Source organism: Zingiber officinale, chromosome 8B (genome assembly GCF_018446385.1).
Source record: "Zingiber officinale cultivar Zhangliang chromosome 8B, Zo_v1.1, whole genome shotgun sequence".
Classification (NCBI taxonomy): domain Eukaryota; kingdom Viridiplantae; phylum Streptophyta; class Magnoliopsida; order Zingiberales; family Zingiberaceae; genus Zingiber; species Zingiber officinale.
In genome coordinates, this window is record NC_056001.1 from 38,476,835 (window position 1) to 38,501,168 (window position 24,334).

Below are 24,334 nucleotides of genomic sequence, written 5' to 3' on the forward strand. Positions count from 1 at the left end.
TTAGATTTTTTAAAATTATTTTTCTTTAAAAAATAAATTTTAAATTACATTTTTTATTAAATTTTCATAAAAAAATTAGATAATTGTCAGAAATTTTTTTAAAAATTTACTCTAACAGAAATCATAACTTATGATTAAAAAAATTTATGTTTTTAAAAATTAATTTTTTAAATATTTTTAACCGTCAAACTCATTTTTAAAAGAGATATTTTAAAAATAAATATAACAAAAAGAAAATTTTAAAAATACTTTTATGAGTAAATAATATCTTTATTTTATAAAAAAATAAAATTCAATATAAAATATTAACAGGAGGCATGTGAAATAATTAATTTTATAAATAAAGTTAAAAATTAAAGTACATTAAATTTAAGACATGCATAAAAATGAATTTTAATTAAGTTAAATATGATTTTAGAATCGAAAATAAATTCCTACGTATTAGATTTATCAGAAATTTTAGATTTTTCAGAAATTTTTGTCGTATATAATTTATAAGAATTTTTCTAATTTAGTTACTGTGAAATCTAAAATATCAATTTAACTTTCAAAATTTTTTAAAATTCTGAACATTTAAAGATGCAGAATTTTTAAGCTATTCTATTTGTTCTTCTAATTTTATATTTTTTATTTTTAACTTTATCAAATTCTTGTAGTGAACATACTTTAGCTAAGATAATTTTTAAATTCATATTATCCTTTTTCAATTAGATATTCTTAATTTAAGCTTACAAAGATCTAGACATTAACTTAATACTTGAATATAGTTGATTATGAGGTAGAAGACATACCTTACTTAATATATCTAATCTGAAGTTGAAATCTCTCACTTTATTATTGCTAACTTCTGACGTAGCTCCTCTTTCATCGATACTTTCTTTTGTAGTTGCTTCGTTATCTAATTCTTAATGATTAATCATCAGTGCTAGTCCTGCGTATTCTTCTTTTTCAGACTTGGATGATGATGTTTCGTCCCACATGGCCTTGAGATTTTTGTGTTTGAACTTGTTTGACCCTTTGATTTTCAGTCTTGGGCAGTTGTCCTTTAAATGCCCCTTATCGTCACAGTTATAGTATCTAATCTTTCTTTTACCTCTTGGATTTTTTTTTGTTTACAACTCATTAAATTTGTTAGATTTTTTTTTTTTTAACTTCCTTACCATATACGCTTCTTAATCCATATTGAGTGAGAAGTCTAATTCTTACTTGATCTTTTTAGCTTTGAAAGCTAGGTTTTGAGTTTGTTCCTTTTTTACTTCTTAGACCTACATATCAAGTTTTGTATAATTCTAAAGTTGAAAATAAACTTTCTAAGGTACTTACTTCAAGATCCTTGAGATGTAGAAAGAATCTACTATGAATGTCCAGTCTAGAGTTCTTGGGAAGACATTGAGAGCATATCGGAGAGAATTCTGATGTGTTACCATCTCTCGGTGGTTGGTGATTCTAGTGATCAATTATTTGAGTTTGGCATGTAGCTGAGCAATCGTTTCCCCTTCTTCAAGTATGAGGTTGCTGAGTTGGTTTTGAAACAGATCTCTTCTTGTGAGTTTGACCTCCGAGCTTCCTTCATATAACTCCAGGAACTTCTCCCAGAGTTCTTTGGTTGATTCATAAGTGCCAACATAGTTGACTTCCTGTGGCGATAGTACGCTTAGCAGATGGAACTCTGCTTTGTTGTTGAACACGAAGTGCTTGCTCCTTCTTGGTCTAGAAGTGTTCTTCTTTTTCTGCTCCATGCTGATCTATAGGTGCTACAAAATCATATTTTACAGTAAGCAAAATATCAAAGTTTATTTTGAAGAATACCTTCATTTTATTTTTTTCAAATGATGAAGACCCTCTCGAACTTTAGTGGATGAATGCTTGCTCCACCCATTTGTGCTTTAGATGGTAATTAGTCCCTTATGAAGCAATTCGGCTATAATATCAATTGTTGGTCCTGTGTAGGCCGGCTAGAGGAGTGAATAGCCTGCAAGCTAGAATTAAAACTAATCTTTTTCTTTCTTCTTTAGCAAAGACAACACATGTTAGTTAGTCAAAAATAATAACATAAAATGAAAGTAAGAGACTCAATGTTTACTTAGTTTGCAACAGGGGAGGTTGTTAATTCAAGACAGTTAAAGCTCACTAGAATTCTCTGTTAAAACCCTGGGATAGTTTTGATGTGATCAACTAAGTTCAATTATGTCATGTTGTGTTTGATCCTTATGTTTAAGTGTGCAGAAGCTTAGAAACACAAGAAGTCGAGTGGAAGATGCGGCTAGCGAAAAGGACGACACGGGAGAGAGCCAATGGGCTAGGTGCGTCTGAGGGACGAGGTGCTGCGAAAGAGTAAACCGGTGGACGAGAAGGGCGTGCACAAGGTTCGAGGAATGAGAAGCCGGGGGAGGAAGCCTGCTCGAGGAGAAAGTCGAAAGATGGGTCCGAGTAAGCCTAATTCCGGATGAACGAAATCACCTAGATGATTAGAGCAGCGGAAGAGCCAAAGGGGGAGCTGTGAAGCTTCTGGAGGTGCCGTCAATGTGGCTAAAGGCGCCTCCGTGCTTTTTTATGGGAAGGCGCCTTTAACCACCCATGGAAGGCACCTTCAACCCTTTGAAGGCGCCTTAGACTGAGCAAAATGCAATTGTTAGCGAAAATAAAACTTTATCTTCACTTGCCTCATTAGAGGCGCCTTCCACCTTGTTAGAGGCACCTTCCAGCCTTGGATAAGATTTTCTATGGGCTATAAAAAGACCCCTGAACCTAGAAATAGATAACAACTCAAGTATTCATTTCCTAGTAACTTTCTGAACGTTCAACGAGTGTAAGAAGCTTCTCCGCCTTCACCAAAGGAGATCTTTTAGTGCTTTATTTTTCCTTGGATTAACAACTACCTAGGTTACAACCAAGTAACTTTCTGTGCTTCTTTATTTTATTAGTTGTTAAACTACCCTCATCCCACTAAGTTCGAGGGGGATTTCACACAATGGAAATGTCAAATGGAGGTATTCCTAAAAATCAACTTTGAAATTCTTTTAATAATTAAGTACGATTTTGCAGCTCCAAATGATCAACAAGGCGTAGAGAAAGAAAAGTACCTCTGGACGAAAAAGGAGCAAAGCGATTTCATAGCCAACAACAAAGTGGAATATCACCTTTTAAGTGTATTACCGCTTCAAGAAGTAAATCATATCGGAAGCTACACATCGGCAAAAGACATCTGGGAGAAGTTCCTGGAACTCCACGAAGAAAATCCGAAGTGAAACTCACATGATGGGACATTCTTCGAAACAAATTGATGAACATCCGTATAGAAAAAGGTAAGAAGGTAGTTGAACTGTACGTGAAGATCAAGGAGCTGATCACCGAACTGGGCAACCTTGGTGAAATGGTAACCAACTGAGATTCAATACGCTATGCACTAAACATCTTTCCCAGCATCCCTGAATGGACTTCGATCATAGATGTCTACTACATCTCGAAGGACCTGAAGGTAAGTACCATAGAGGAATTGTTTTCAACTTAGAATTACATGAGACTCGATGTACAGGTACAACAGTAGAGTCAAGTCAGAATCTAGCACTAAGAGCCACCAAGAAACACGAATCCGAGTCAGACTCAGATCTGGAAGGAGACCAAGAAGCGTACATGGTAAGAAAGTTTTTTTAAAAAATTATGTCTAATAAATTTAAAGAATTACAGAACAGAAAAAATCAAAGCAATAGAAGGAAGGTTCGATGCTACCAGTGTCAAAAAAAAGGACACATACAGGAGGACTGTCCAGAGCTCAAAACGGAAAAAGGCAAAGGCCCCAAGCAAAACAAGCACAAGAATCTCAAGGCCACTTGGGATGAAAGCTCGTCATCTGAGCCTAAAATAGAAGCATACACTGGACTAGCACTGATGGTTAGTCACAAAGAACAAAGCTCCTCAGAAGCCAACATCAATGAAGGGGGAGCTGTTGGTGTAATATCTCTTGGGTCAGGTTGACCAGGTTGACTAAGTTTAAGTTGGCTCAAGCTTAAGTCTTGATGTTTGGGTTTCGATGTTTGACAATATATGGAGATTGCAGGAGCAATCGTCCGATTTAGGAGATTGTTGGAGCAATTTCCCTCTGGTCAAGGTTTGACCAGTCTGATGTGAAGAAGAGTCAAGTAGGTCAAAGGATTGACCGAATACTTGACTGGGAAAGTCTTAATTAGGGGTTAGGCAAGGGGAAGTCCTGGTGAATGAAGCCAGGCAGTTGAAAATCCTGGTGAGTGAGGCCAGGTAAAAGACCTAGTGAGTGAAGCTAGACAGTTGGAAAATCTTGGTGAGTGAAGCCTGGTGAAAGACCTAGTAAGTGAATCTAGGCAGTTGGGAAATCCTGGTGAGTGAAGCCAGGTGAAAGACCAAGTGAGTGAATCTAGGCAGTTGAAAAATCCTGGTGAGTGAAGCCAGGTGAAAAACCTAGTGAGTGAAGCTAGACAGGTGAAAGTCTCGATGAGTGAAGCCGGACAGTAGGAAAATCTTAGTGAGTGAAGCTAGGTGAAAGTCCTAGTGAGTGAAGCTAGGCAGATGGAAAGTTCTGGTAAATGAAGCCAGGCAGATGAAAAGTCCTAGTGAGTGAAGCTAGGCAGATGGAAAGACCTGGTGAGTGAAGCCAGACACGTGGAGATCCAGGTGGATCAAGGTTGACCGAACACTTGGTGTTGGGAAGTCCAAGTAGGTCAAAAGATTAACCGGATACTTGGCACAAGGAAATCTAGATGGGTCAAGGGTGACCGAACATCTGGTGGAAGTCTAAGTGGGTCATGATTGACCGTACACTTGGCACGAGACGATGAGTCCAAGTGGGTCAAGGTTGACCGGACACATGACATGAGAAGAAAAGTCCAAGTGGGTCAAAAGATTGATCGGACACTTGGTGAAGAAGTCCCAGCAGGTCAAGATTGACCGGATGCTAGGCATGAGGAGTCCCAACAGGTCACAGTTGACCAGATGTTAGGTTTGGGAGCCCTAGACTTGATTCAGGAAAGCTAGGGTTGGTCAATTTGATCAAGTGATCAAATTGGACCAAGCCCAATTGATCAGCTGATCAATTGGGCACAGTGCTATGATAAACAGCAGCCCAATCGATTAACTGATCAATTGAGAGCTTATACCGCACGCACAGAATTCTTCCCAATCGATCAACTGATAGATTGGGCACCGCCAATCAATCCGTCGATCAAATGGGGGCTGGTTTTCTCGTGCGATCGCGAGAAAGCCTGAATCTATCGGTCGATCGATTCATGCAGTTTCTAACAGAGCATAGAGGCGTTCTGAATCGATCAGCCGATCGATTCAAGCCTCCCCAATCGATTAGGATACGACCGTTGCGCAGGATACAGGTTTTAGACGGCCAAGATCGCTAGGATCTGACGTGACAATCGATTGGGATGAGCCCCAATCGATTGGAAGCCCTAAAAGTGCAGATATAAAGGCGCCGAAGCATTCAAACACCAAAAAAAACATTTCTTCTCCAACTCACGCGATCTTCTCCGACACTCACCACCAGTTCTTGGAAGCTCTTGGGGACAAGTGTTGTTGCACTTCCAAGGTTCAAGAGGCGTTCTTCAACAACAAGGTCAATCAAGGAGAGGTCTTTTTTTGTATACTTATATTTCCTTCTTGTTGTGTGAGTCTTGTACAAGATTTCTCCACCTTCGGTAGTTACCGAGAAGAAGTGTTTTTATTAGTAGAGTTTGTGTTATGTGTGGATCCTTGGATTAGTCACCTCTTCTTGAGGTGGATACCATGTAAATCTACATGTTAGCATTATGAGTCTTGTTTCGAGTTCTTTCCGTTGCATATCAACAACACTGAAGCAAGCAAACAGAGCGTGAGGAGCTATTCAACCCCGCCCCCCCCTCTAGCATCAATTAATCATAACAAGTGGTATAAGAGCGAGATTGTTCTTCACTGAAATCATCACCGGAAAGGGCAACAAGCTAGAGGGAGAAGAAGTTGAAGCAAGATCATCAAAGTCAAAGATTTCAAAAGAGCTCAACTTCAAATGGAGTTCCAAGATGGACTTGGATATAATACAAGGGTGCCTCTACCATTCACATCAATGACAAACTTCGATTCTTGGAAATCAAGAATCGAAAATTTTCTCATAATGGAGATAGAGCAATGATTTGCTCTAATGGAAGACTTTGAAGCTCCAAAAGATCCAAAGGGCAAAATTCTCAAGAAAAGTAAATGGAGCAAGGAGCAAATTCAAAGGTGCGAGGCGAACGACAAGGTAACCAAATTATTGGTTAGTCTATTGCCAAGCACACTCATTTGCAAAATTGGAGAATACAAGGATGCAAATGAACTATGGAGCAAATTGGCCAAGTTCATGAAGAACCCTCCACTGCACCAAACCAAGAGAAATCCAAAAAGGGTGACTCATTGGAGCAAGACCAAGAGGAAGATGACTTCGAAGTTGAGAGATGCTCAACTTCCGAAGAAGAAGTCCAAGAGGCTTCATCCTCAAAGGAGTGCAACCAAAAGAGCAAAGAGGGAACATATTCTTTGTTTCATGTGCAAGAGGATGAAGATGAAGAGGTCTCTACCTCTAGGATTGAGAGGGAGCGTCATTCACTAACACCGGAGCAAGAAGAGACTTCCACCTCCGGGTCAAATGAAGAAGAAGAAGATGGTACCACCTCCACAAGTCAAGAAAAATCAAATGGAGGATCGTGTGTCACCCCTACAAGCAAAGAAGGTATAACTATTTCAATATTAAATAATAAAAGTCATATTATTTGCTTTGAGTGTAGGGAACACTATAAGAGTAAGTATCCCAAATTGGCCAAGAAGAAGAGCTAAGTGACACCTAAGGGCAAGGAGAAGCCCAAAGAGACTGCCCCCGTGACAAAGAAGAGCAAAGAGCACATAGTGTGCTTCTTGTGCAACCAAAGAGAACATTACCAGAGTCAATGTTCTAAGGGGAAGAAATTAGTCAAAGTCAAAGGAGGAAATACGAGTCAAGGGGGAGCTTCTAAGGTAAAATCCAAGATATCATTCATTGAACCTATTCCTTTGACCCATGATAAAAAGTACGCTAAAAATAATTTATATTATTTTAATACTATTTATCATGAAAATAGGAAGCATGATAGAATTAAGGAAAATCATGTGGCCTATCATGCTAAGACTACCACACTTAAGGCTAGGAAGGTAGACAAATTATGCAATTAACTCTAAGGATTTTAGTTATAGGCCTAAAAATAGAAATGCTTATAGAAATCAAGAAAAATCAAAATCTAAAGATTTAAGGTTAGAAAACTAAGCCTTGAGGTCAAGGCTTGATAAATTAGAAAAGACCCTAAATAAATTGAAAAATATTTTTAAGGGTCAAAATGAGCATAACCTAGGTTTAGGAACACAAAAGTCATCCCATGGTCATAGAGGTTTGGGATACAAACCTAAGGTTAAAAAGGATGTGGCTTCATACCATAGGGTTCCATATAATTATAGAACCAACCCTATGTCTAGTTGTCAAGTCAAAAATACAAGGGAAGTTATCCCTAGAAGTATTTTTGGAAAAACTAATGTAACTAAGACTTATAAGAAGTCAAAGAAAGTCACCAAAAAGGTCACAAGGGAAGCTATCCCTAGAGTTGACCTACACAAAGTGACCAAGGCTTCTAAGAAGTCTAGAAAGGTCATTAGGAAGGTATCTAGGGAGGTTATCCCTAGTGAGTACCTAAAGTATCCAAGGAGCACTAATAGGTTTTGGGTTCCGAGAAGCATATTCTCTACACGCTAGATGGGTTTAGAGAGTGTCAACTCTAAATGGATAGGGTGGTTAACCCAACCTTAATAAAGTTGGCACTTGGAGGTATTTTCAAAGTTTTTGTTAACCTTTGAAAATGAAAAGGATTAATTGATTACTTTTTGGAAGAGTAAAACGTGTCAAAATTTGAGGAATTGGATTTAATTTTAAGTGACACAAATGAGGGAAATCAAAAGAAATGCCAAGTTGGGGTTTGACATTTTCTTGAGAAAATGAGGAAAAATCTAGGATTAATTTTAGGTTTAGCCAAGGATTTAGGATACTTAGATAGAATATCTAGGTATATTTTATTTATGCTAAATTATCATGCTTTGTTTGCCCATCATATGTCATGACATCATATTTTACATTCATGTTTATTATGAAAAGCATACAAAAATACCATGTCATGTCATACATACATCATGTAGCATTAGTATATTTTCTTTTGAAAATCATTTCTTTTTTATGTATGTCATAAGTCATCATGCATCATTTTAGTTTTCTTGTAAATAAGGACAATGACATTTACTAACAAACGACATCCTAGGTGGATGTTCAAAATTTCTAAAATACTTAAATAGATATGCATGATCTCTAGTTTAGGGCAAAACTAAAATCTACATCTCACAAAGACTATAAGATAACTTGTATGTGTTTTAGTACACATTACATACAAGTGAGATGCCAAGATGATGAACAAGACTCAAGATGTTGATTTAGTGCATCTATTTGAGTTTTGATTTCATCTAAATATATAGTTATGTGTACTCTAATTATTGGGAAAGCTAATATACAAACCATGTGCATTGAGCTCAAAGAACATGGTTGGAAATTGGTTTTGAAATTCATTTTAAATATACTTTGGAAAACCTTGGTGATGACTATCTTTTGATAGTGATCATCATTGAAAAGTTATACACAAACTAAAAGAAAATATTAAAGTTTTAAAGAGTTTTCAAATTTGTGTCAATATTTGAAAATATGAAGTATTTTCTTAGAAAAATATCTTTTTCCTTGATAGTATATATCCTAAATAATGTCTACAAGAAGTTTCATAATTTTTAGAATTTTGTAAAAATTTTAGAGTATTTCTGAATTTCGGCTAAAATTAGATTTCAGAAATTCAGAAACTCAATCGATCAGCCAATCGATTAGACATGCTCAATCGATCAACTGATCGATTGAGAAAGGAGATTTTCGTGAGCAGAAGCTCGCTGAATCAATCAACCAATCAATTCAACCCTGGCTAGATCGATCAATCGATCGATTCAAGGACATTTTATGCGAACAAAACCTCGCTGAATCGATCAGTGGATCGATTGAGCAAGTGTCAATCGATTGAGCCCCAACCCAATCGATTGAAAATGTTGATTTTGGCTGGGAAAGCTCGATTTCAGTATTTTAAGCCACTTTTAGTCCCTTTAACCACTCCTCTTGGAATATATTTATATACATTTAAGGGTAGTTTTCATGATGAAAACAAGGAGAAATAGTTAAGGAACACTAGATTGAAATTTAGGATGAGATTGGTTTCAATATTGAATCTGTTAAACCTCAAAACTTCAAGTTTTTAAGTTTCCTAAAGGTTTAGGGACTCCAAGTCATTATTGGTATAATGACAGAAGTTTGGAGCATGTCTTTAGGGGGGGTTACTTTTTAAGGACATGAAAATTATTTTTTTAAATACCTTGGACGGTGGTTAACCTTCTTTAGAGTAAATGCTCAAGGTTGAGCATTAAAAATAATGGAGAGTGGATATCTTCATCGTTAAGTTGTGAATGCTCAAGGATGAGCATTATGAAGCGGATTAATGCTCAAGGGTGAGCATTGGCTACAATGAAGGGTATGAACAAGACTCAAGGGTGAGCATTAGCTACAATAAAGGTCTCATACCCTTCATTGTTGGAATGATGAATGCTCTAGGATGAGCATTGTGAAGAGGTTTAATGCTCAAGGGTGAGCATTGGATACAATGAAGGGTATGAGACCTTCATTCTGGTGTTGTGAACAATGTGGTAGGTTATGAACAACGTTGAGTAACTCTTCAGGGGGAGACTTTTTGATGTGTGCAAATAGGGGGAGAATGTAGGGTTTAAGTTAGGCCTTCATTGCTCCTCTAGGAAAGTTTGGGGGAGAATGTAAGGTCTAAATTATGTCTTCATTATCCAAAGGGGGAGTTTGCCCTCTAGGAAAGGCAGAGAATGAAGGAAACCCTCATTCATGCATTGATATAAAAAAAGAGTTGAGGCTATGGGATTAGCCTATTTTAAAGGTATTGTCAAACATCAAAAAGGAAGAGATTATTGGTGCAATATCCCTTGGGTTATGTTGACCAGGTTGACTAAGTTTGAGTTGGCTTAAGCTTGAGTCTTGATGTTTGAGTTTCGATATTTGACAATATATAGAGATTGCAGGAGTAATCGTCCGATTGAGGAGATTGTTGGAGCAATTCCCCGCTGGTCAAGGTTTGACCAGTCTGATGTGAAGAAGAGTCAAATAGGTCAAAGGATTGACCGGATACTTGATTGGGAAAGTCCTAACTGGAGGTTAGGAAAGGGGAAGTCCTGGTGAGTGAAGTCAGGCAGTTGGAAATCCTGGTGAGTGAGGCCAAGTGAAAAACCTAGTGAGTGAAACTAGACAGTTGGAAAATCCTGGTGAGTGGAGTTAGGCAGTTAGAAAATCCTAATGAGTGAAGCTAGATGAAAGACCTAGTGAGTAAAGCTAGGAAGGTGAATGCCCCAGTGAGTGAAGCCGGACAGTGGGAAAATACTAGTGAGTGAATCTAGGTGAAAGTCCTGGTGAGTGAAGTCAGGTAGATGGAAAGTCTTGATGAGTGAAGCCAGGCAGATGAAAAGTCCTAGTAAATGAAGCTAGGCAGATGGAAAGACCTGGTGAGTGAAGCAAGCACGAAGAGATCCAAGTGGGTTAAGGTTGACCGGACACCTGGTGTTGGGAAGCCCAAGTAGGTCAAAGGATTGACCAGATACTTGGCACGAGGAAATCCAGATGGGTCAAGGGTGACCAGACATCTGGTGGAAGTTCAAGTGGGTCATGATTGATCGGACACTTGGCACAAGACGATAAGTCCAAGTGGGTCAAGGTTGACCGGACACATGGCATAAGAAGAAAAGCTTAAGTGGGTCAAAGGATTGACCGGACACTTAGTTTATTTTTTATGAGCTTAGCTTGGTTTATTTTTTATGAGCTTGAGCTTGTTTGAAGCTTGGCTTGAGCTTGGTTCGTTTAGATGTTATCAAGCTCTCAATTCAAGCTTGGCTTGAGCTTGAGCTTGATTTGAGTTTGGATTGAGCTTGGTTCGAGCTTGGCTTGAGCTTGATTCGAGCTTGGTTCATTTAGATGTTATCAAGCTTTCAATTCAAACTTGTTTGATTGTTTGAAACTTTTAATTGTTTGATTAGTTATTGAGTTTGATAATTTAAATTTATTTATATATTTATTTTATTTTATTATTTATTTAGTATATTGAAAAGAGTTTTATTAATGAATATGATTCGTGAACATTATTCATGAACGTTGTTCACGAACGTTGTTCACGAACGTTAACGAGCTGAACACATATGTGTTCAAACTTGTTTATTTAGCTTAACGAGCTGTTCAAGCTTGTTTGCTTAATTAATCTTATGTATATTGAACGAACATAAACAAGCTCTTATCAAGCTGAACACCAAGTTTGTTCACGAACGTTTAGTTCATTTACAGCCCTCCGGTTAGCTACACTTATATTTATAAAGTTTACATAATTATCTCTATATACTTGGTATAATTGTTCATTTAAATTTAATTAATCATTAATCAATTATTCTAAAAATAATTAACTTTAGATTTAAGTGTATTAAGTTAAACTTTAGTTTAAAGTTAAATAAAATAATTTGTTACTAATTCAATAACAATTAATCATTATCAATAGTTTATTCATTAACTTTTATTTAATTAAATAATTTAATACTTATTTGATTAAAATAATTTAAATTTCATATTAATTGATTGAGTTAATTGATTAATGAAAGTATTAATTATAATTTAACTTTTCATTTACTTTATTTTTTTTATTAGATTTAACTTAGATTAACTAAGTTAGTATTATTAATTTAGAGTTAAAATTATTAAACAAAGTAAAGTTAAGGTTTAATTTAAGTCAATCTTTAATTGAAATAAATTATGATTTAATTAAAGTAAAGTTAAATTTTGATTAATGTTTTAAGTAAATATTTTAATTAGGTTAAATTAAGGTACTGATCAAGTTAACCTAAATTCTTAAATAAAGTTAGACTAAATACTTATTAATTATTTAATTAAGTTTAAAGTTTAAGTTGACTCAATTTTGATTGATTTAATTGTTTAAGTGTATAAATGAATAAATTTTCTTTTAAAAGTTTTTTTAAAAAAGATTTTTTTTAAAAAAAATAAATATTTTTATTTTTAATTTTTATTTTAATTTTTATTTTAATTTTAAATTAAGTTTAAATTTTAAGTTTTAAATTTAATTTTGAAGTTTTAATTTAAGTTTTAATTTAAGTCTTAAATTAAGTTTAAATTTAAAGTTTTAAATTTAAGTTTTAAATTAAGTTTAAATTTAAAGTTTTAAATTTAAGTTTTAATTTAATTTTTAAATTTAATTTTAAAGTTTTAATGTAAGTTTTAACCTAAGTGTCTTAGTTTTAAAATGATTTTTTAAAGAATTTTTTTTTAAAAAAGAATTTTTAAAATATTTTTTTTAAAATAATTTTAAAATAATTTTTAAAGTTTTTTTAAAATAAATTTTAAAAGAATTTTTTAAATGTTTTTAAAAATGTTTTTTAAAATAATTTCTTTTTTTACTTAGTTTGATTTTAATTTAATTTTAATTTTTAATTTAAGTTTTATTTAATTTTAAAATTTTAATTTAGTTTAATTTATAATTTATAATTTATAATTTAGTTTACTTTTTAATCTGCTGCGACGCTAGCGAATGCAGCGTTACTGATTCTAGTTGTGATCCGATCAAAATTTGGTCGTGATCCGGACGGAATCCGATCGTGATCAGATTCCAATCAGATCACGATTGGAATCCGGCCGTTTCGTGGCCAAAATCGATCGCAACGCTAGTAGACGCAGCGCTACTGATTCTGATCGTGATCCAATCGGATTCTAGCCATCATCTGGCCGGAATCCGACCACGATCCGATTGGAATCCGATCGTGATCCGGTTTGGATCACGATCGGATTCCAGCCACGTGTGATCCATCGACATCCAATGAAGATTAGCAACTACCGACAGAAGGTGCGAGAGAGAATAGCGATTTCACATGTTCATTAAATAATCAAACTGCATGCAATCGTATTATTGATGCCACGGATAATATTATCGTGTGTATATATTGACAGTTTGGAAGCTGTCAACATGAGAATAGCGATTTCTCTTTGACATCGCATGTTCATTAAACCAAACTGCATGCAACCGTATTATTGATGCCACGGGATAATATTATCATGTGTATATATTGACAGTTTGGAAGCTGTACAACATGAATGGCTCACGGGAGGAAGGAACTTCACTACATTCCATAAAAACTCATGCGTAAAATATAAACTAAAATACCCAACTAAATTATAATAATTTAATAACATAAAACTTACATGTAATTTTCTCAAATTAAATTTATCCAAAACTCATCTATAAATACAATTGTGATTTGGCATTTACACTGCACACCTTATCAACAATGTTTTTCAGCTTGGCCTGGCCTCACTCACATAGCACCGACACCACCACCGGACTCCTTGGCGCTGCCGTTGCTCTCCTCTTGGCCGCCTGCCTCTTCTCGATTCTCCGGAAACGGGACAAACGGCTTCCCCCAGGCCCGACCCCGTGGCCCTTCGTGGGCAGCCTCATCCAGTTGCTCCGGCACCGGCCTCACTTCCGGTGGGTCATGGCCGAGGCGGACGGCAAGGACATCACTTGCATACGCCTGGGGAGCGCCCACGTCGTCGTCGTCAACTCGCCGGAGCTGGCGTGCGAGTTTCTCAAGAGGCACGACGCCAACTTCGCATCGCGGCCGCTCACCGTGGCCACCAAGCACTCCAGCCGCAACTTCCTCTCGGTGGTCGTCAGTCCTATGGGTCCACAGTGGAAGAAGATGCGGCGCGTGATCGCGTCCGAGGTGCTGAGCAGCGCAAGGCTGCGCTGGCTGGCGGCGGCGCGGACCGAGGAGGCCGACCATCTCACTCTGTACCTGCGCAACCTGTGCTTGGCCGGAGGTGGCGGCGTCGTCGACATTCGGCTGGCAATGAGGTACTACAGCGGGAATGTGATAAGGCGGATGATCTTCGGAGTGAGGCACTTCGGGGCCGGCGGCCCGCACCAAGGCCCCGGAGAGGAGGAGGTGGAGCACATTGAGGCGGCGTTCTCGATGCTGTCGGTGATCTACGCCTTTTGCCCGTCGGACTTCGTGCCGTTGCTGAGATGCCTGGATTTGGAAGGCCATGAGAGGATAGCCGAGCAGGCGGCGAGCACCGTCTACAAGTACCATGATCCGATCATCGATGAAAGAATCGATAAGTGGAGGAGCGGAGAAAAGAAGGGAGTGGAAGACCTTCTCGACGTCATGATCTCCCTCACCAACGACTCCGGCAAGCCGATGCTCAGCACTGAGGAGATTAAAGCTCAATGCGCGGTAAGTGTAAACGATATATTATTATTTATCATGGATAATATATTATTTTAAAGAAAATTAAATTCGAATTATTTTTTAGCAAAAAGATCATTTACGGTGATCCTCTGTCGTTATCATACATTATTATTAGATTCCAATTTTTACTGTATCCTTATATCTATCTAAATAAAATTTATCATATTTAATGATTTCTAAGCAGTTATACTTGTCATACTTCCCTAATTAGAATATTCTATCTTTTTGAAATCTTTCTTACAATTCCTACATCCGACACTCTCATCTATTCATATTTTCTTTTCTATTTATGTGTTTACTTCGTACTGCACTAAGATTCAACTGTATATAATATAATATAATATAATATAATAGATGTAACGATAATTTTATAAAATTAATTAGGAACTTTTTTTAACGAAAAAAATTACTTTTTGCAGGAGTTCATGTATGCCGCTGTGGACAATCCCTCAAACACAGCAGAGTGGTTGTTGGCACACTTACTGGAACGACCTGACATCATGCGAAAAGCCGTCGAGGAGTTGGATCGGGTGGTCGGCAAGGAGCGATTAGTAGTCGAATCTGACTTTGCTCGACTCCCCTACCTGAAGGCATGCGCTCGCGAGGCTATCCGTCTCCACCCAGTCGCAGCCTTCAACCCCCCTCACGTAGCCATCGATGACGCGGTCGTTTCAAACTTCTTCATCCCCAAGGGGAGCATGGTGTTGTTGGGTCGAGCTGCACTCGGGCGAAATCCCAAGGTTTGGGAGGATCCGACCCAGTTCAACCCGAGCCGACACTAGATGGATGGACACCAAGAGGTGGAGCTAGCAGAGCAAGGCCTCCGAATGATATCGTTCACCATCGGGCGTCGACAGTGCATGGGAGCTCAGCTTGGCACGGCAATGACCTACATGTTGGTTGGAAGGGTGCTTCAAGCGTTCGAGTGGAGCTTACCTGCCGACGAGACTAGCATCGACCTCTTGGAGGAAAGGATGAGCCTCTTCAAAGCCAAACCTCTGATGGCTCGTGCAAAGATTCGATTGCCAAATTTGTTAGAGAATCTATGAGCAAATTTAGACAAAAAAAAGTTCATTGGCTTACCAAGGAATAAATTTTTTTAAATAAATTGAAGGATACAAGAAAATTATGATCCATGGGTTGGAAATACGATTAAAGTCTTATATTAAACATATATGAAAAAATTATAAATTTAAAAGATAAAAATATCTCATTAGTATAAAGATTTTTTTAGATAGAATCCAAAAATGAATCCATGAGAGCTTAGGTTTAAAGTAGATAATATCATATTATTGTGGAGATATGTGAATTCTTTTGGTCCTAATAAGTGGTATCAGAATCATGGACTAGATTGTATGTCATATGGGGTGACCTTGAACGAAGTTAAGGGGAGGCCCATGTTAGGACACTTCGAAAGCTAAAGGGTGGCTGAATAGCTTTGATCACTTTGTGTTGATGATTTATAGCAGACATCTTGAAGCTAAGAGTCACCTCCTTGAGGTGACTAATCCAAGGGTCCAGCTCTCACGGTCTCATCCACTACGAAATTACTCCTTGAAAACTTTCCAAAGGTAGAGAAACCTCGTACAAACTCAAATGCAAACTAGGTTGCAAAGAAATTGAAAACGATTTTACAACATGAACCTTGCTTTGTTTGCTCTTTTTTTACTTTGGATTGGCTCTTGGTGGTAGAAAATGCAACAACACTTCTTCTCCAAACACCCAAGAACCAACGTGAGAGATGTATGGGAGAGTTGCTTTAAAATATCCACAAAACCCTTTTTTAGGGCTCTTCGATGCCTCCCAATCGATTCAGCTTTTCCCTAACCGATTGTCAAGTCATCCAACCATTTGCGCACCTACAGAACGACTCTTTTTCAAATCCTAATTGATTGGTGAGTCATCTCAATCGATTCAGAAGATTTTAATCAATTACTCAATCTATTCCACAATCCTATATTCTCTCGCGAAAAAAGCTTTAAACGATTAACCCAATTGATTAAGACTTCTTAATTGATTGCCTCAATCAATTCTTCCTCCTTGCGACAAAATATTATCTAATCGATTGACCCAATCGATTAGCAGTAGATGAATTGGTTGGGTCAATCGATTCAACCTTATTTTCATGAATTCCTCTTCGCGAAACTGTTGGCCCTAATCGATTGGTCCAATCGATTAGGCTTGACTCAATCAGTTAACTAATTGATTCGAGCCCTTTCTGTGTTCTCGCAAGAATCTCCTAATCAATTTCCTAATTGATTACCAATCCTAACTTTCTTAATCTAAGTCTAGGATTCCCTTGCCCAATATTCGATCAACCATGATTTGTTGAGATTTCCTCACCAAGTGTCCGGTCAACTTTTGACCCACTTGGACTTTCCATCTCGTGACAACTTTCCGTTGGACTTCCGATCACCAAGTATAGTTCCGTTTGACCCACTTGAATTTTTCTCTTGCTTAATCGCAGTTAGGACTTTCCTCTAGCCAACGTGTGGTCCTCCCAAACCCATTTGGACTTTCCTTTGCCAATGTATGATTCTCCTTGATCCACTTGAACTTTCCTTTGTTTAACCATAATTAGGACTTTACCCTTGCCTAACTCTCGAGTTAGTACTTTTCTCATCTAACCTCCAATTAGGATTTTTCCCTTGCTTAACACTCAAGTTAAGACTTTACCTTGCCTAACCTTCAATTATGACTTCCCATCAAGTATCTTGTCCTCCATGATCTACTTGACTTCTATTAGTGCAGTTGGCACCCATGGTCAAACTTAGATTTTGATGAATGATAAATGGATTAAAGTTAGATGTTATGTAATCTAACTTTGTTACCAAGTGTACAGGACTTGATGGGTCTGGAAGACCTGATACCAGGCTGAAATCTAGCTAAGTTTATTGGACCTAATAGCTAGTGGGAAGTTCGGATAGCTTAGGGAGTGATCGATATCTGGCCGAAAGTCTGGTTGGGTCATCGGGACCTGACAGCTAGCCGAATCTCAGCTGGGTCTATGGATCTAACAACTGGTGGGAAGACATGGTAAATCAAAAGAGAGTCAAGTGATTCTACATGGTAAATGAGGTAAGTTACTGAGGAGAGTGATCCAGTGAGGACAAGTCCCAGTGGAACCATAGGCGCTAGTCGAGCTTAGATCTATTTTGGAAGTCTAAGATGAGACCATGACTAGATCCTGGTCTTGGATAGACAAGATCTAATTAATAATCAATTTATTATGTAAACACTATTTTGCAGGGTATATTTGCTAATGTATTTTGCATGAGTGAAGTGCAAAAGTTAACTCTCGGATGAACAGTACTCGAGGTGCCTCGAAGCTGACTCGAGGCGCCTCAGAGCTCGAATGAAGGCACCCTGGATATATTGGAGGCACCCTTGAGGAGATAAACTTTGCGGATAAAGTTTTGCTGCAGGGAGGCACCCTTGAGATGTTGGAGGCACCTCGGAGGTGCATTAGAGGAGCACCGGAGTACTTAGAGGTGCCCTCGCGCAGATAGAAATCGAAGCTTGTGGAGCTGATCGAGTCTGAAGTTTACGAGATCACTTTTGAGGTTGGAGGTGCCTCGGATGAGATTGGAGGCGCTCTCAATGCTCAATAAAAGAGCTATTCGACCAATATAAGAGATAGAACTTCCATACGGGCTACTATGACCTTTCTGCTACTGCATTTTCACATTGCTACGGTGCTACTACTATATCCAACCGTTGTCGGTAGACTAACACCAACACATAAGTCCGTTCAAACTCTACACTCCTAAAGTGTTGGTAATGTTAGTACCCTGTGGTTGTTTTGATGTGGTCAACCAAGTTAAGTTAGGTCCTATGTATTTGATCCTTGTGTCTAAGTGTGTAGGAGCTTAGAAACATAAGAAGTCGAGCGGAAGATTTAGTTAGCAAGAAGGATGGCATGGAAAAAGGAGCCGACGGGTTGGGTGCATTCGAGGGACAAGATGCTGCAGAAGAGTACACCGATGGACAAGAAGGATATGTGCGACGTTCGAGGGATGAAAAGTTGGGAAGGAAGCTTGCTCGAGGAAAAGACCAAAAGATGAGTTCAGGTGAGCCCAATTCAAAATTAGTTGGCACCTCCAAGATAACAATTTACCCGACTGGGTAATTAGGACTAGCTTAAATAGGGACAACAGTTTAACTTGGTAAACGATACTAGTGAAGTTTTGGATGATAGTAGGTTAGGAAAACTCTGTCTATGCATGACTAGGAAGATATGGCTTCGACCTGATGCATTTGGCTTAGTGGAATTAACTGAAGCTACCCCTTACGAATCTTAACTAGTTAAACTAAGGTTTTGTACTAAGTTCAGTAGATAGGACTATTTGGAAAACCTCGAAGGCATGGTTACTATAATGATGTCCAAGTGACTGACCATAGCCTAGAAGTTTATCCGAAGAATGTCTGTCTGTTGAGCCCAAAGCTAAACCTGAATCTAACATAAAGTTAAACCAAACCCTAAAATTGAACTTAACTCATTTCACAAAAATTATAGGATTCCCTGATTGAAAACATAGATCAGATGAGATGACTAAAAACTTAAATTAAATTAAAATTAAATTCAATTCAATTAAAATAAATTAAATTAAAAGTAAATTAAATTAAAATAAATTAAACTAAATTAAATTCAATTCAATTAAGTTAAATTAATTAAATTAAAATTAAAATTCAATTAAAATTAAAATTAACTTAATTTAAAATTAAAAAAATAATTTAACTAAAAATTAACTTAAATTAAATTAAAATTAATTTAACTAAAAATTAACTTAAATCAAAACCTCAAAATTGATTTTAAAACTTAAATTAAAACTTTAAAATTAAATTAAAACTCTGAAATTAAGTTTAAAACTTAAATTAAAACTTTAAACTTAAATTTAAAACTTAAAACTTTAATTAAAACTTAAATTAAAATCAAAATTACAATTACAATTAAACTTGAAATTAAAATTAAAATTAAAGTAAGATAAAACTTAAAATTAAAATTAAAATTAAAATTAAAATTAAAATTAAACTTTAAAATTAAAATTTAAAATTAAACTTAAACTTTAAAGTTAAATTAAAATTAGAATTAAATTAAGTTAAACATAAACTTAAAATTAAAAAATAAACTAAACTTAAAATTTAAATTAAACTAAATTAAAAATTAAAAATTAAACTAAAATAAAAAATTAAACTAAATTAAAAATTAAACTAAATTAAAAATATAAAATTAAACAAAACTTAAATTAAAAATTAAACTTAATACTAAAATTAGAGATCCTCTGACCGCAAAAAGCGGTCAAGAGGAGGCTCCTTTTTCATGTATTGGTGGGATGCATGGTCCCCACTTATTTTACAAGTGGGGACCATACATCTCCATCAATACATGCAAAGGGAGATTTATCTGGACCGCAAATGCGGTCCAGAAGATCTAACATGAAAATTAAACTAAACTTAAAAATTATAAATTAAACTAAATTAAATTAAAATCAAACTAAGTAAAAAAAGAAACTATTTTAAAAATTATTTTAAAAACTATTTTATAAATTATTTAAAAAACTATTTTAAAATTTATTTTAAAAACTATTTTATAATTTATTTTAGAAATTATTTTGAAAATCATTTTAAAATCTATTTTGAAAATTATTTTAAAAGCTATTTTAAAAATTATTTTAAAAAACTTTAAAAATCATTTTAATTTTTTTAAAAAATTATTTTAAATAAAACTTTAAAAATTATTTTAAAAAACTTTTAAAATCATTTTAAAAATTATTAAAAAAAATAAAAATTATTGTAAAAAACAATTCTTTAAAAAATCAGTTCAAAACTAAGACACTTACGTTAAAACTTAAATTAAAACTTGAAAATTAAATTTAAAGCTTTAAATTTAAAACTTAAAATTTAAACTCAATTTAAAACTAAATTTAAAACTTAAATTAATACTTCAAAATTAAATTTAAAACTTAAAATTTAAACATAATTTAAAACTTAAATTTAAAATTTAAATTTAAACTTTAATTAAAATTAAAATTAAAATTAAAATTAAAATTAAAATTAAAATTAAAATTAAAATTAAAATTAAGATTATTTATTTTTTTAAAAAAAAACTTTTTTTAAAAAAAAATCATTTTAAAAAAAAATTATTCATTTAGGCACTTAAACAATTAAATCAATCAAAATCCAGTCAACTTAAACTTTAAACTTAATTAAATAATTAATAAGTGTTTAGTCTAACTTTATTTAAGAAGACTTAATCAGTACCTTAATTTATCCTAATTAAAACATTTACTTAAGTCATTGTAAAACAAACCTGACTATACGTTATGATCCGATTATAAGGGCCCACCCCTCAGGGGAGCATGGTCACGGTGGCAGTCAAAGTCTAAGCGGTCAACATCCATGTATCGGTGGTCGGTCGGACAACTTACTTGCCCGACCGGGACAAAGAAGTATCGATCAGATATCACCACAGCTCAGCCAGGCACCGAGCTTCTGACGTTCAAAGCAACACATACACCGAGCGGCTAGCTCACTCGAACTTACATTGAACCTCGGAGCCAGTGAAAAGGGGTCACATCACAACGAAAATCTGACAGTGGAATGTTGGTCGAGCGGCTGCTCCAAGCGGCCACTCCGCTCGGTCGAAGGGCTAGACCACCCGAACGACCAAGAGCTGGTCGAGCGGCCCTCCCGCTCGGCCCACTAACAGACAAAAGGAGGATCAGCTGATATCCTCGTGGGAACTCGCGCCACCGACAAACGGCATGGTTGGTGGCATAGACAGGCAGAGGATCGTACACCGGAAGCTTCCACTGTCATATCAAAGATATGCCCGGGTCATTAAGGTATGGTGTCAGGGACGCTTTCTCGACATGCCTTTTCAGTGGAAGCTTTGAGAAACGTGTATGTCCTGAGAAGCATGCACGCGCTTCCCCGGAGCCCTATATAAAGGGCTCCAAGCTTCGACGGAGGTATGCACACTTTACTGTAGTTACTGTTACTCTGCTTCTTTGTTTCCTCGCTTATACACCGCCGGAGACTGACTTGAGCGTCGGAGGAGCGTCACCAGGGAGCCCCACCCTGGCTTGGCACTGACGTTGTTGTGGTTGTAGGTTCCTTCAACTCGGAGTCCATCAAGAGTCAACAGGAGCGACACGTCCCCTAGCATCCATCGTCTCGATTCTCGGACAGGATCAAATTTGGCGTCGTCTGTGGGAACGCACCTGTATCCAAGCTGAGAAGATGGAAGAAGCTGGATGACTTCACACCGTGACGCTCACTCAAGAGGAGCTCGATATGCTTGTGCAAGCTTGAGCAGCCAAAATAGTTGAGCAGCAACAACAAAAAGAGCCCGGCTAGCACAACAAGCAACATCGGCGTCCGAGGGCCGAGCGGTGCAAGAGAATCGGCCGGAGTAACTCTCCATCTGGGGGCAAAATAGAGGGCCGACCAGCACGCAAGTAGAAGCCCCCCCCCCCCCCCCCCCCGCGCGCGCGCGCGCACGCCAATACCGTTCCATCGGGCTCTGTTCCAAACGCCCTCGGAAATCACGCAAGCGAATCAAGAGCGAGGATCTTCTTCGGATGAAACACCCTCTCGGGATGCTAGGAAAGGCAAAGCACCGCGAGCAGACGCGCCCCCCGAGCGGATCAACCTCCAGTTCTCCAAAGTGATATTGCAGGACCCTCTGCCCAGGCACTACACTCCACTGGCTATTGGAGAATACAATGGGTCGATTGATCTAGACGACCATTTGGGCAAGTTCGACAATGTGACCATCCTTCACAAATACACAAATGGGGTGAAGTGTCGGGTTTTCCTTACCATGCTCTCTGGCTCGGTACAACGATGGTTTAGGAGACTGCCGGATGGATCGATACAAAACCTCAAGGATTTCCAAACGACCTTCCTACATCATTTTGCGAGCAGCCGACACTACCAGAAGACAAGCGTCAGTTTATTTTCTTTGAAGCAAGGACCAAGAGAAACTCTCCGGGCGTACATCCAACGATTTAATCAGGTAGCTATGGACATCACTTCAGTTTCATCTGAGACCATGATGAATGCCTTCACCCAGGGGCTCGTAGAGGGAGACTTCTTTCGGTCGCTCATCAGGAATCCGCCCCGCGACTACGACGATATGCTCAAGAAGGCTAATGAGTATATAAACGTGGAGGAAGCCCAGGCAGCCAGAAGGAAGGAGGCACCAGCCGAACCCTCGGTGCCAATCGAACGACGACCGCCGAGCAGCCACTAACCGCCAAAGGGGCAAAGAGCTGAAGGCTGATTGCACCAAGAAATGAGGGCACAAGCTGTGCAGCATGTGACTTCCGATCGGTCGAAGGCACCAAAGGGCAAGGTATAGACACCTATGTTCTGTTCCTTCCACCAGTCGGTGTCGCACAACACACGTGATTGTCGTGGTCTAACATCAATCGCCAGACCGGCCCCAAGGGGCTATCGTCGACGATCTCCTTCTCCCGAGCAGCGACATAGGCATCAATCCTCCGGGTGGCGGGATGATGCAAGAAGATCCCCCGAGCGGCAACAGCATCATCAGCAAAGGGGAAGCACTGATCCTTCCTGAGCCGCGCATGAGCGAGCCAAGCCATCCGCTCGGGAGGAGGAGAATAGAAGTAATGCTGCGCGGGGGGAAATAAATATCATCGCTGGTGGGCCGACCAGCGGTGACTCCAACCGAGCCCGAAGTCATATGCCCGCCGGTTGGAGATACATGCAATGGGATGCGGCCAAGAAAGGGCAATTAGACCTGAGACCAACTTCGGACCCCGGGACCTTATGGGAGTAGAAGTCCCGCACGATGATGCCCTCATCATCGGAGTGGTAATCGCTAACTATACTATCCATCGAGTTTTTGTTGACACAAGGAGCTCGGTGAATATAATCTTCAAGAAGGCTTTCGATCAGCTCCAGATCGACCAAGGCGAGCTACTGCCAATGACGACCCCACTATATGGGTTCATTGGCAACAAGGTATAGCCGATCGACCAAACCAAATTGGCCACATCGCTCGGAGAGGAGCCACTCATGAGGACCAGAACCACAAACTTCATCGTGGTAGATGTCCCCTCAGCCTACAATGTCATCTTGGGTCGACCGGCCCTCAATGAGTTCCGGGCGATAGTTTCAACCTACTGCTAAAAGATCAAGTTCCCGGTTGATGATCGGGTTGGAGAAGTCAGAGGCGACCAGCTAGTCGCTCGGTACTTCTACTTTGAGATGGTCAAGACCGAGGCCAAATCCACTTGAAAGGCTCCCAGACTAGAGGTAAGCGTCATCACTAAAAAACCACCTACTCTAGTTTATGAGGAGAAAGAGGAAGTGCAAATCCATCCTCGCTGAGCGGAAGCAAAAACTTTCATAGCGTCCGAACTGGAAGCTGAACAAAAGGCGGAGCTGATCGCCTGTCTCCAGCAAAACCACGACGTGTTCGCGTGGTCGATGCACGAGCTCCCTGGGATTTCCCCAAGCGTCGTGCAACACCAACTCCACGTCCGACCGGATGCTCGTCTGGTGAAACAAAGGAAGAGAGATTTTAGCGCCGAGCAAAATCTGATCATCCGGGCGGAAGTAGAGAAGCTGCTGGAGGGCGGCCACGTGTGGGAAGTTCAATTCCTGAGCTGGCTCACGAATGTAGTACTGGTCTTGAAGCCGGGCAATAAGTGGCGAGTCTGTATCGACTTTCGGGACCTCAACAAGGCATGCCCGAAGGACTTTTGCCCGCTATCTCGGATTGATCAGATAGTAGACTCCACTGCTGGGTGTGAGCTGATATGCATGCTGGACGCGTATCAAGGGTACCACCAAATGCCGCTCGCCGTGGAATATTAAGAAAAGGTCAACTTTA

The 24,334-nt window shown here is 38.4% G+C and overlaps 1 protein-coding gene across 1 annotated transcript; it reads left to right on the forward strand.

Annotated features, from left to right (window-relative positions):
- The first annotated feature begins 13,500 nt into the window (after positions 1–13,500).
- On the forward strand, positions 13,501–15,248 carry LOC122013704 (phenylalanine N-monooxygenase-like). Its single transcript, XM_042569937.1, has 2 exons — positions 13,501–14,451; positions 14,886–15,248. Exons 1-2 carry the CDS (start codon positions 13,501–13,503, stop codon positions 15,246–15,248), a joined length of 1,314 nt encoding a protein of 437 aa, XP_042425871.1.
- The last annotated feature ends 9,086 nt before the right edge of the window (positions 15,249–24,334 follow it).

Excerpts from the sequence above, each read along its gene's own strand:
- LOC122013704 (XM_042569937.1), top strand. The coding sequence starts at position 13,501 with ATGTTTTTCAGCTTGGCCTGGCCTCACTCACATAGCACCGACACCACC. Across the intron at positions 14,452-14,885 it reads AGATTAAAGCTCAATGCGCG|GAGTTCATGTATGCCGCTGT; the intron begins GTAAGTGTAAAC and ends TACTTTTTGCAG.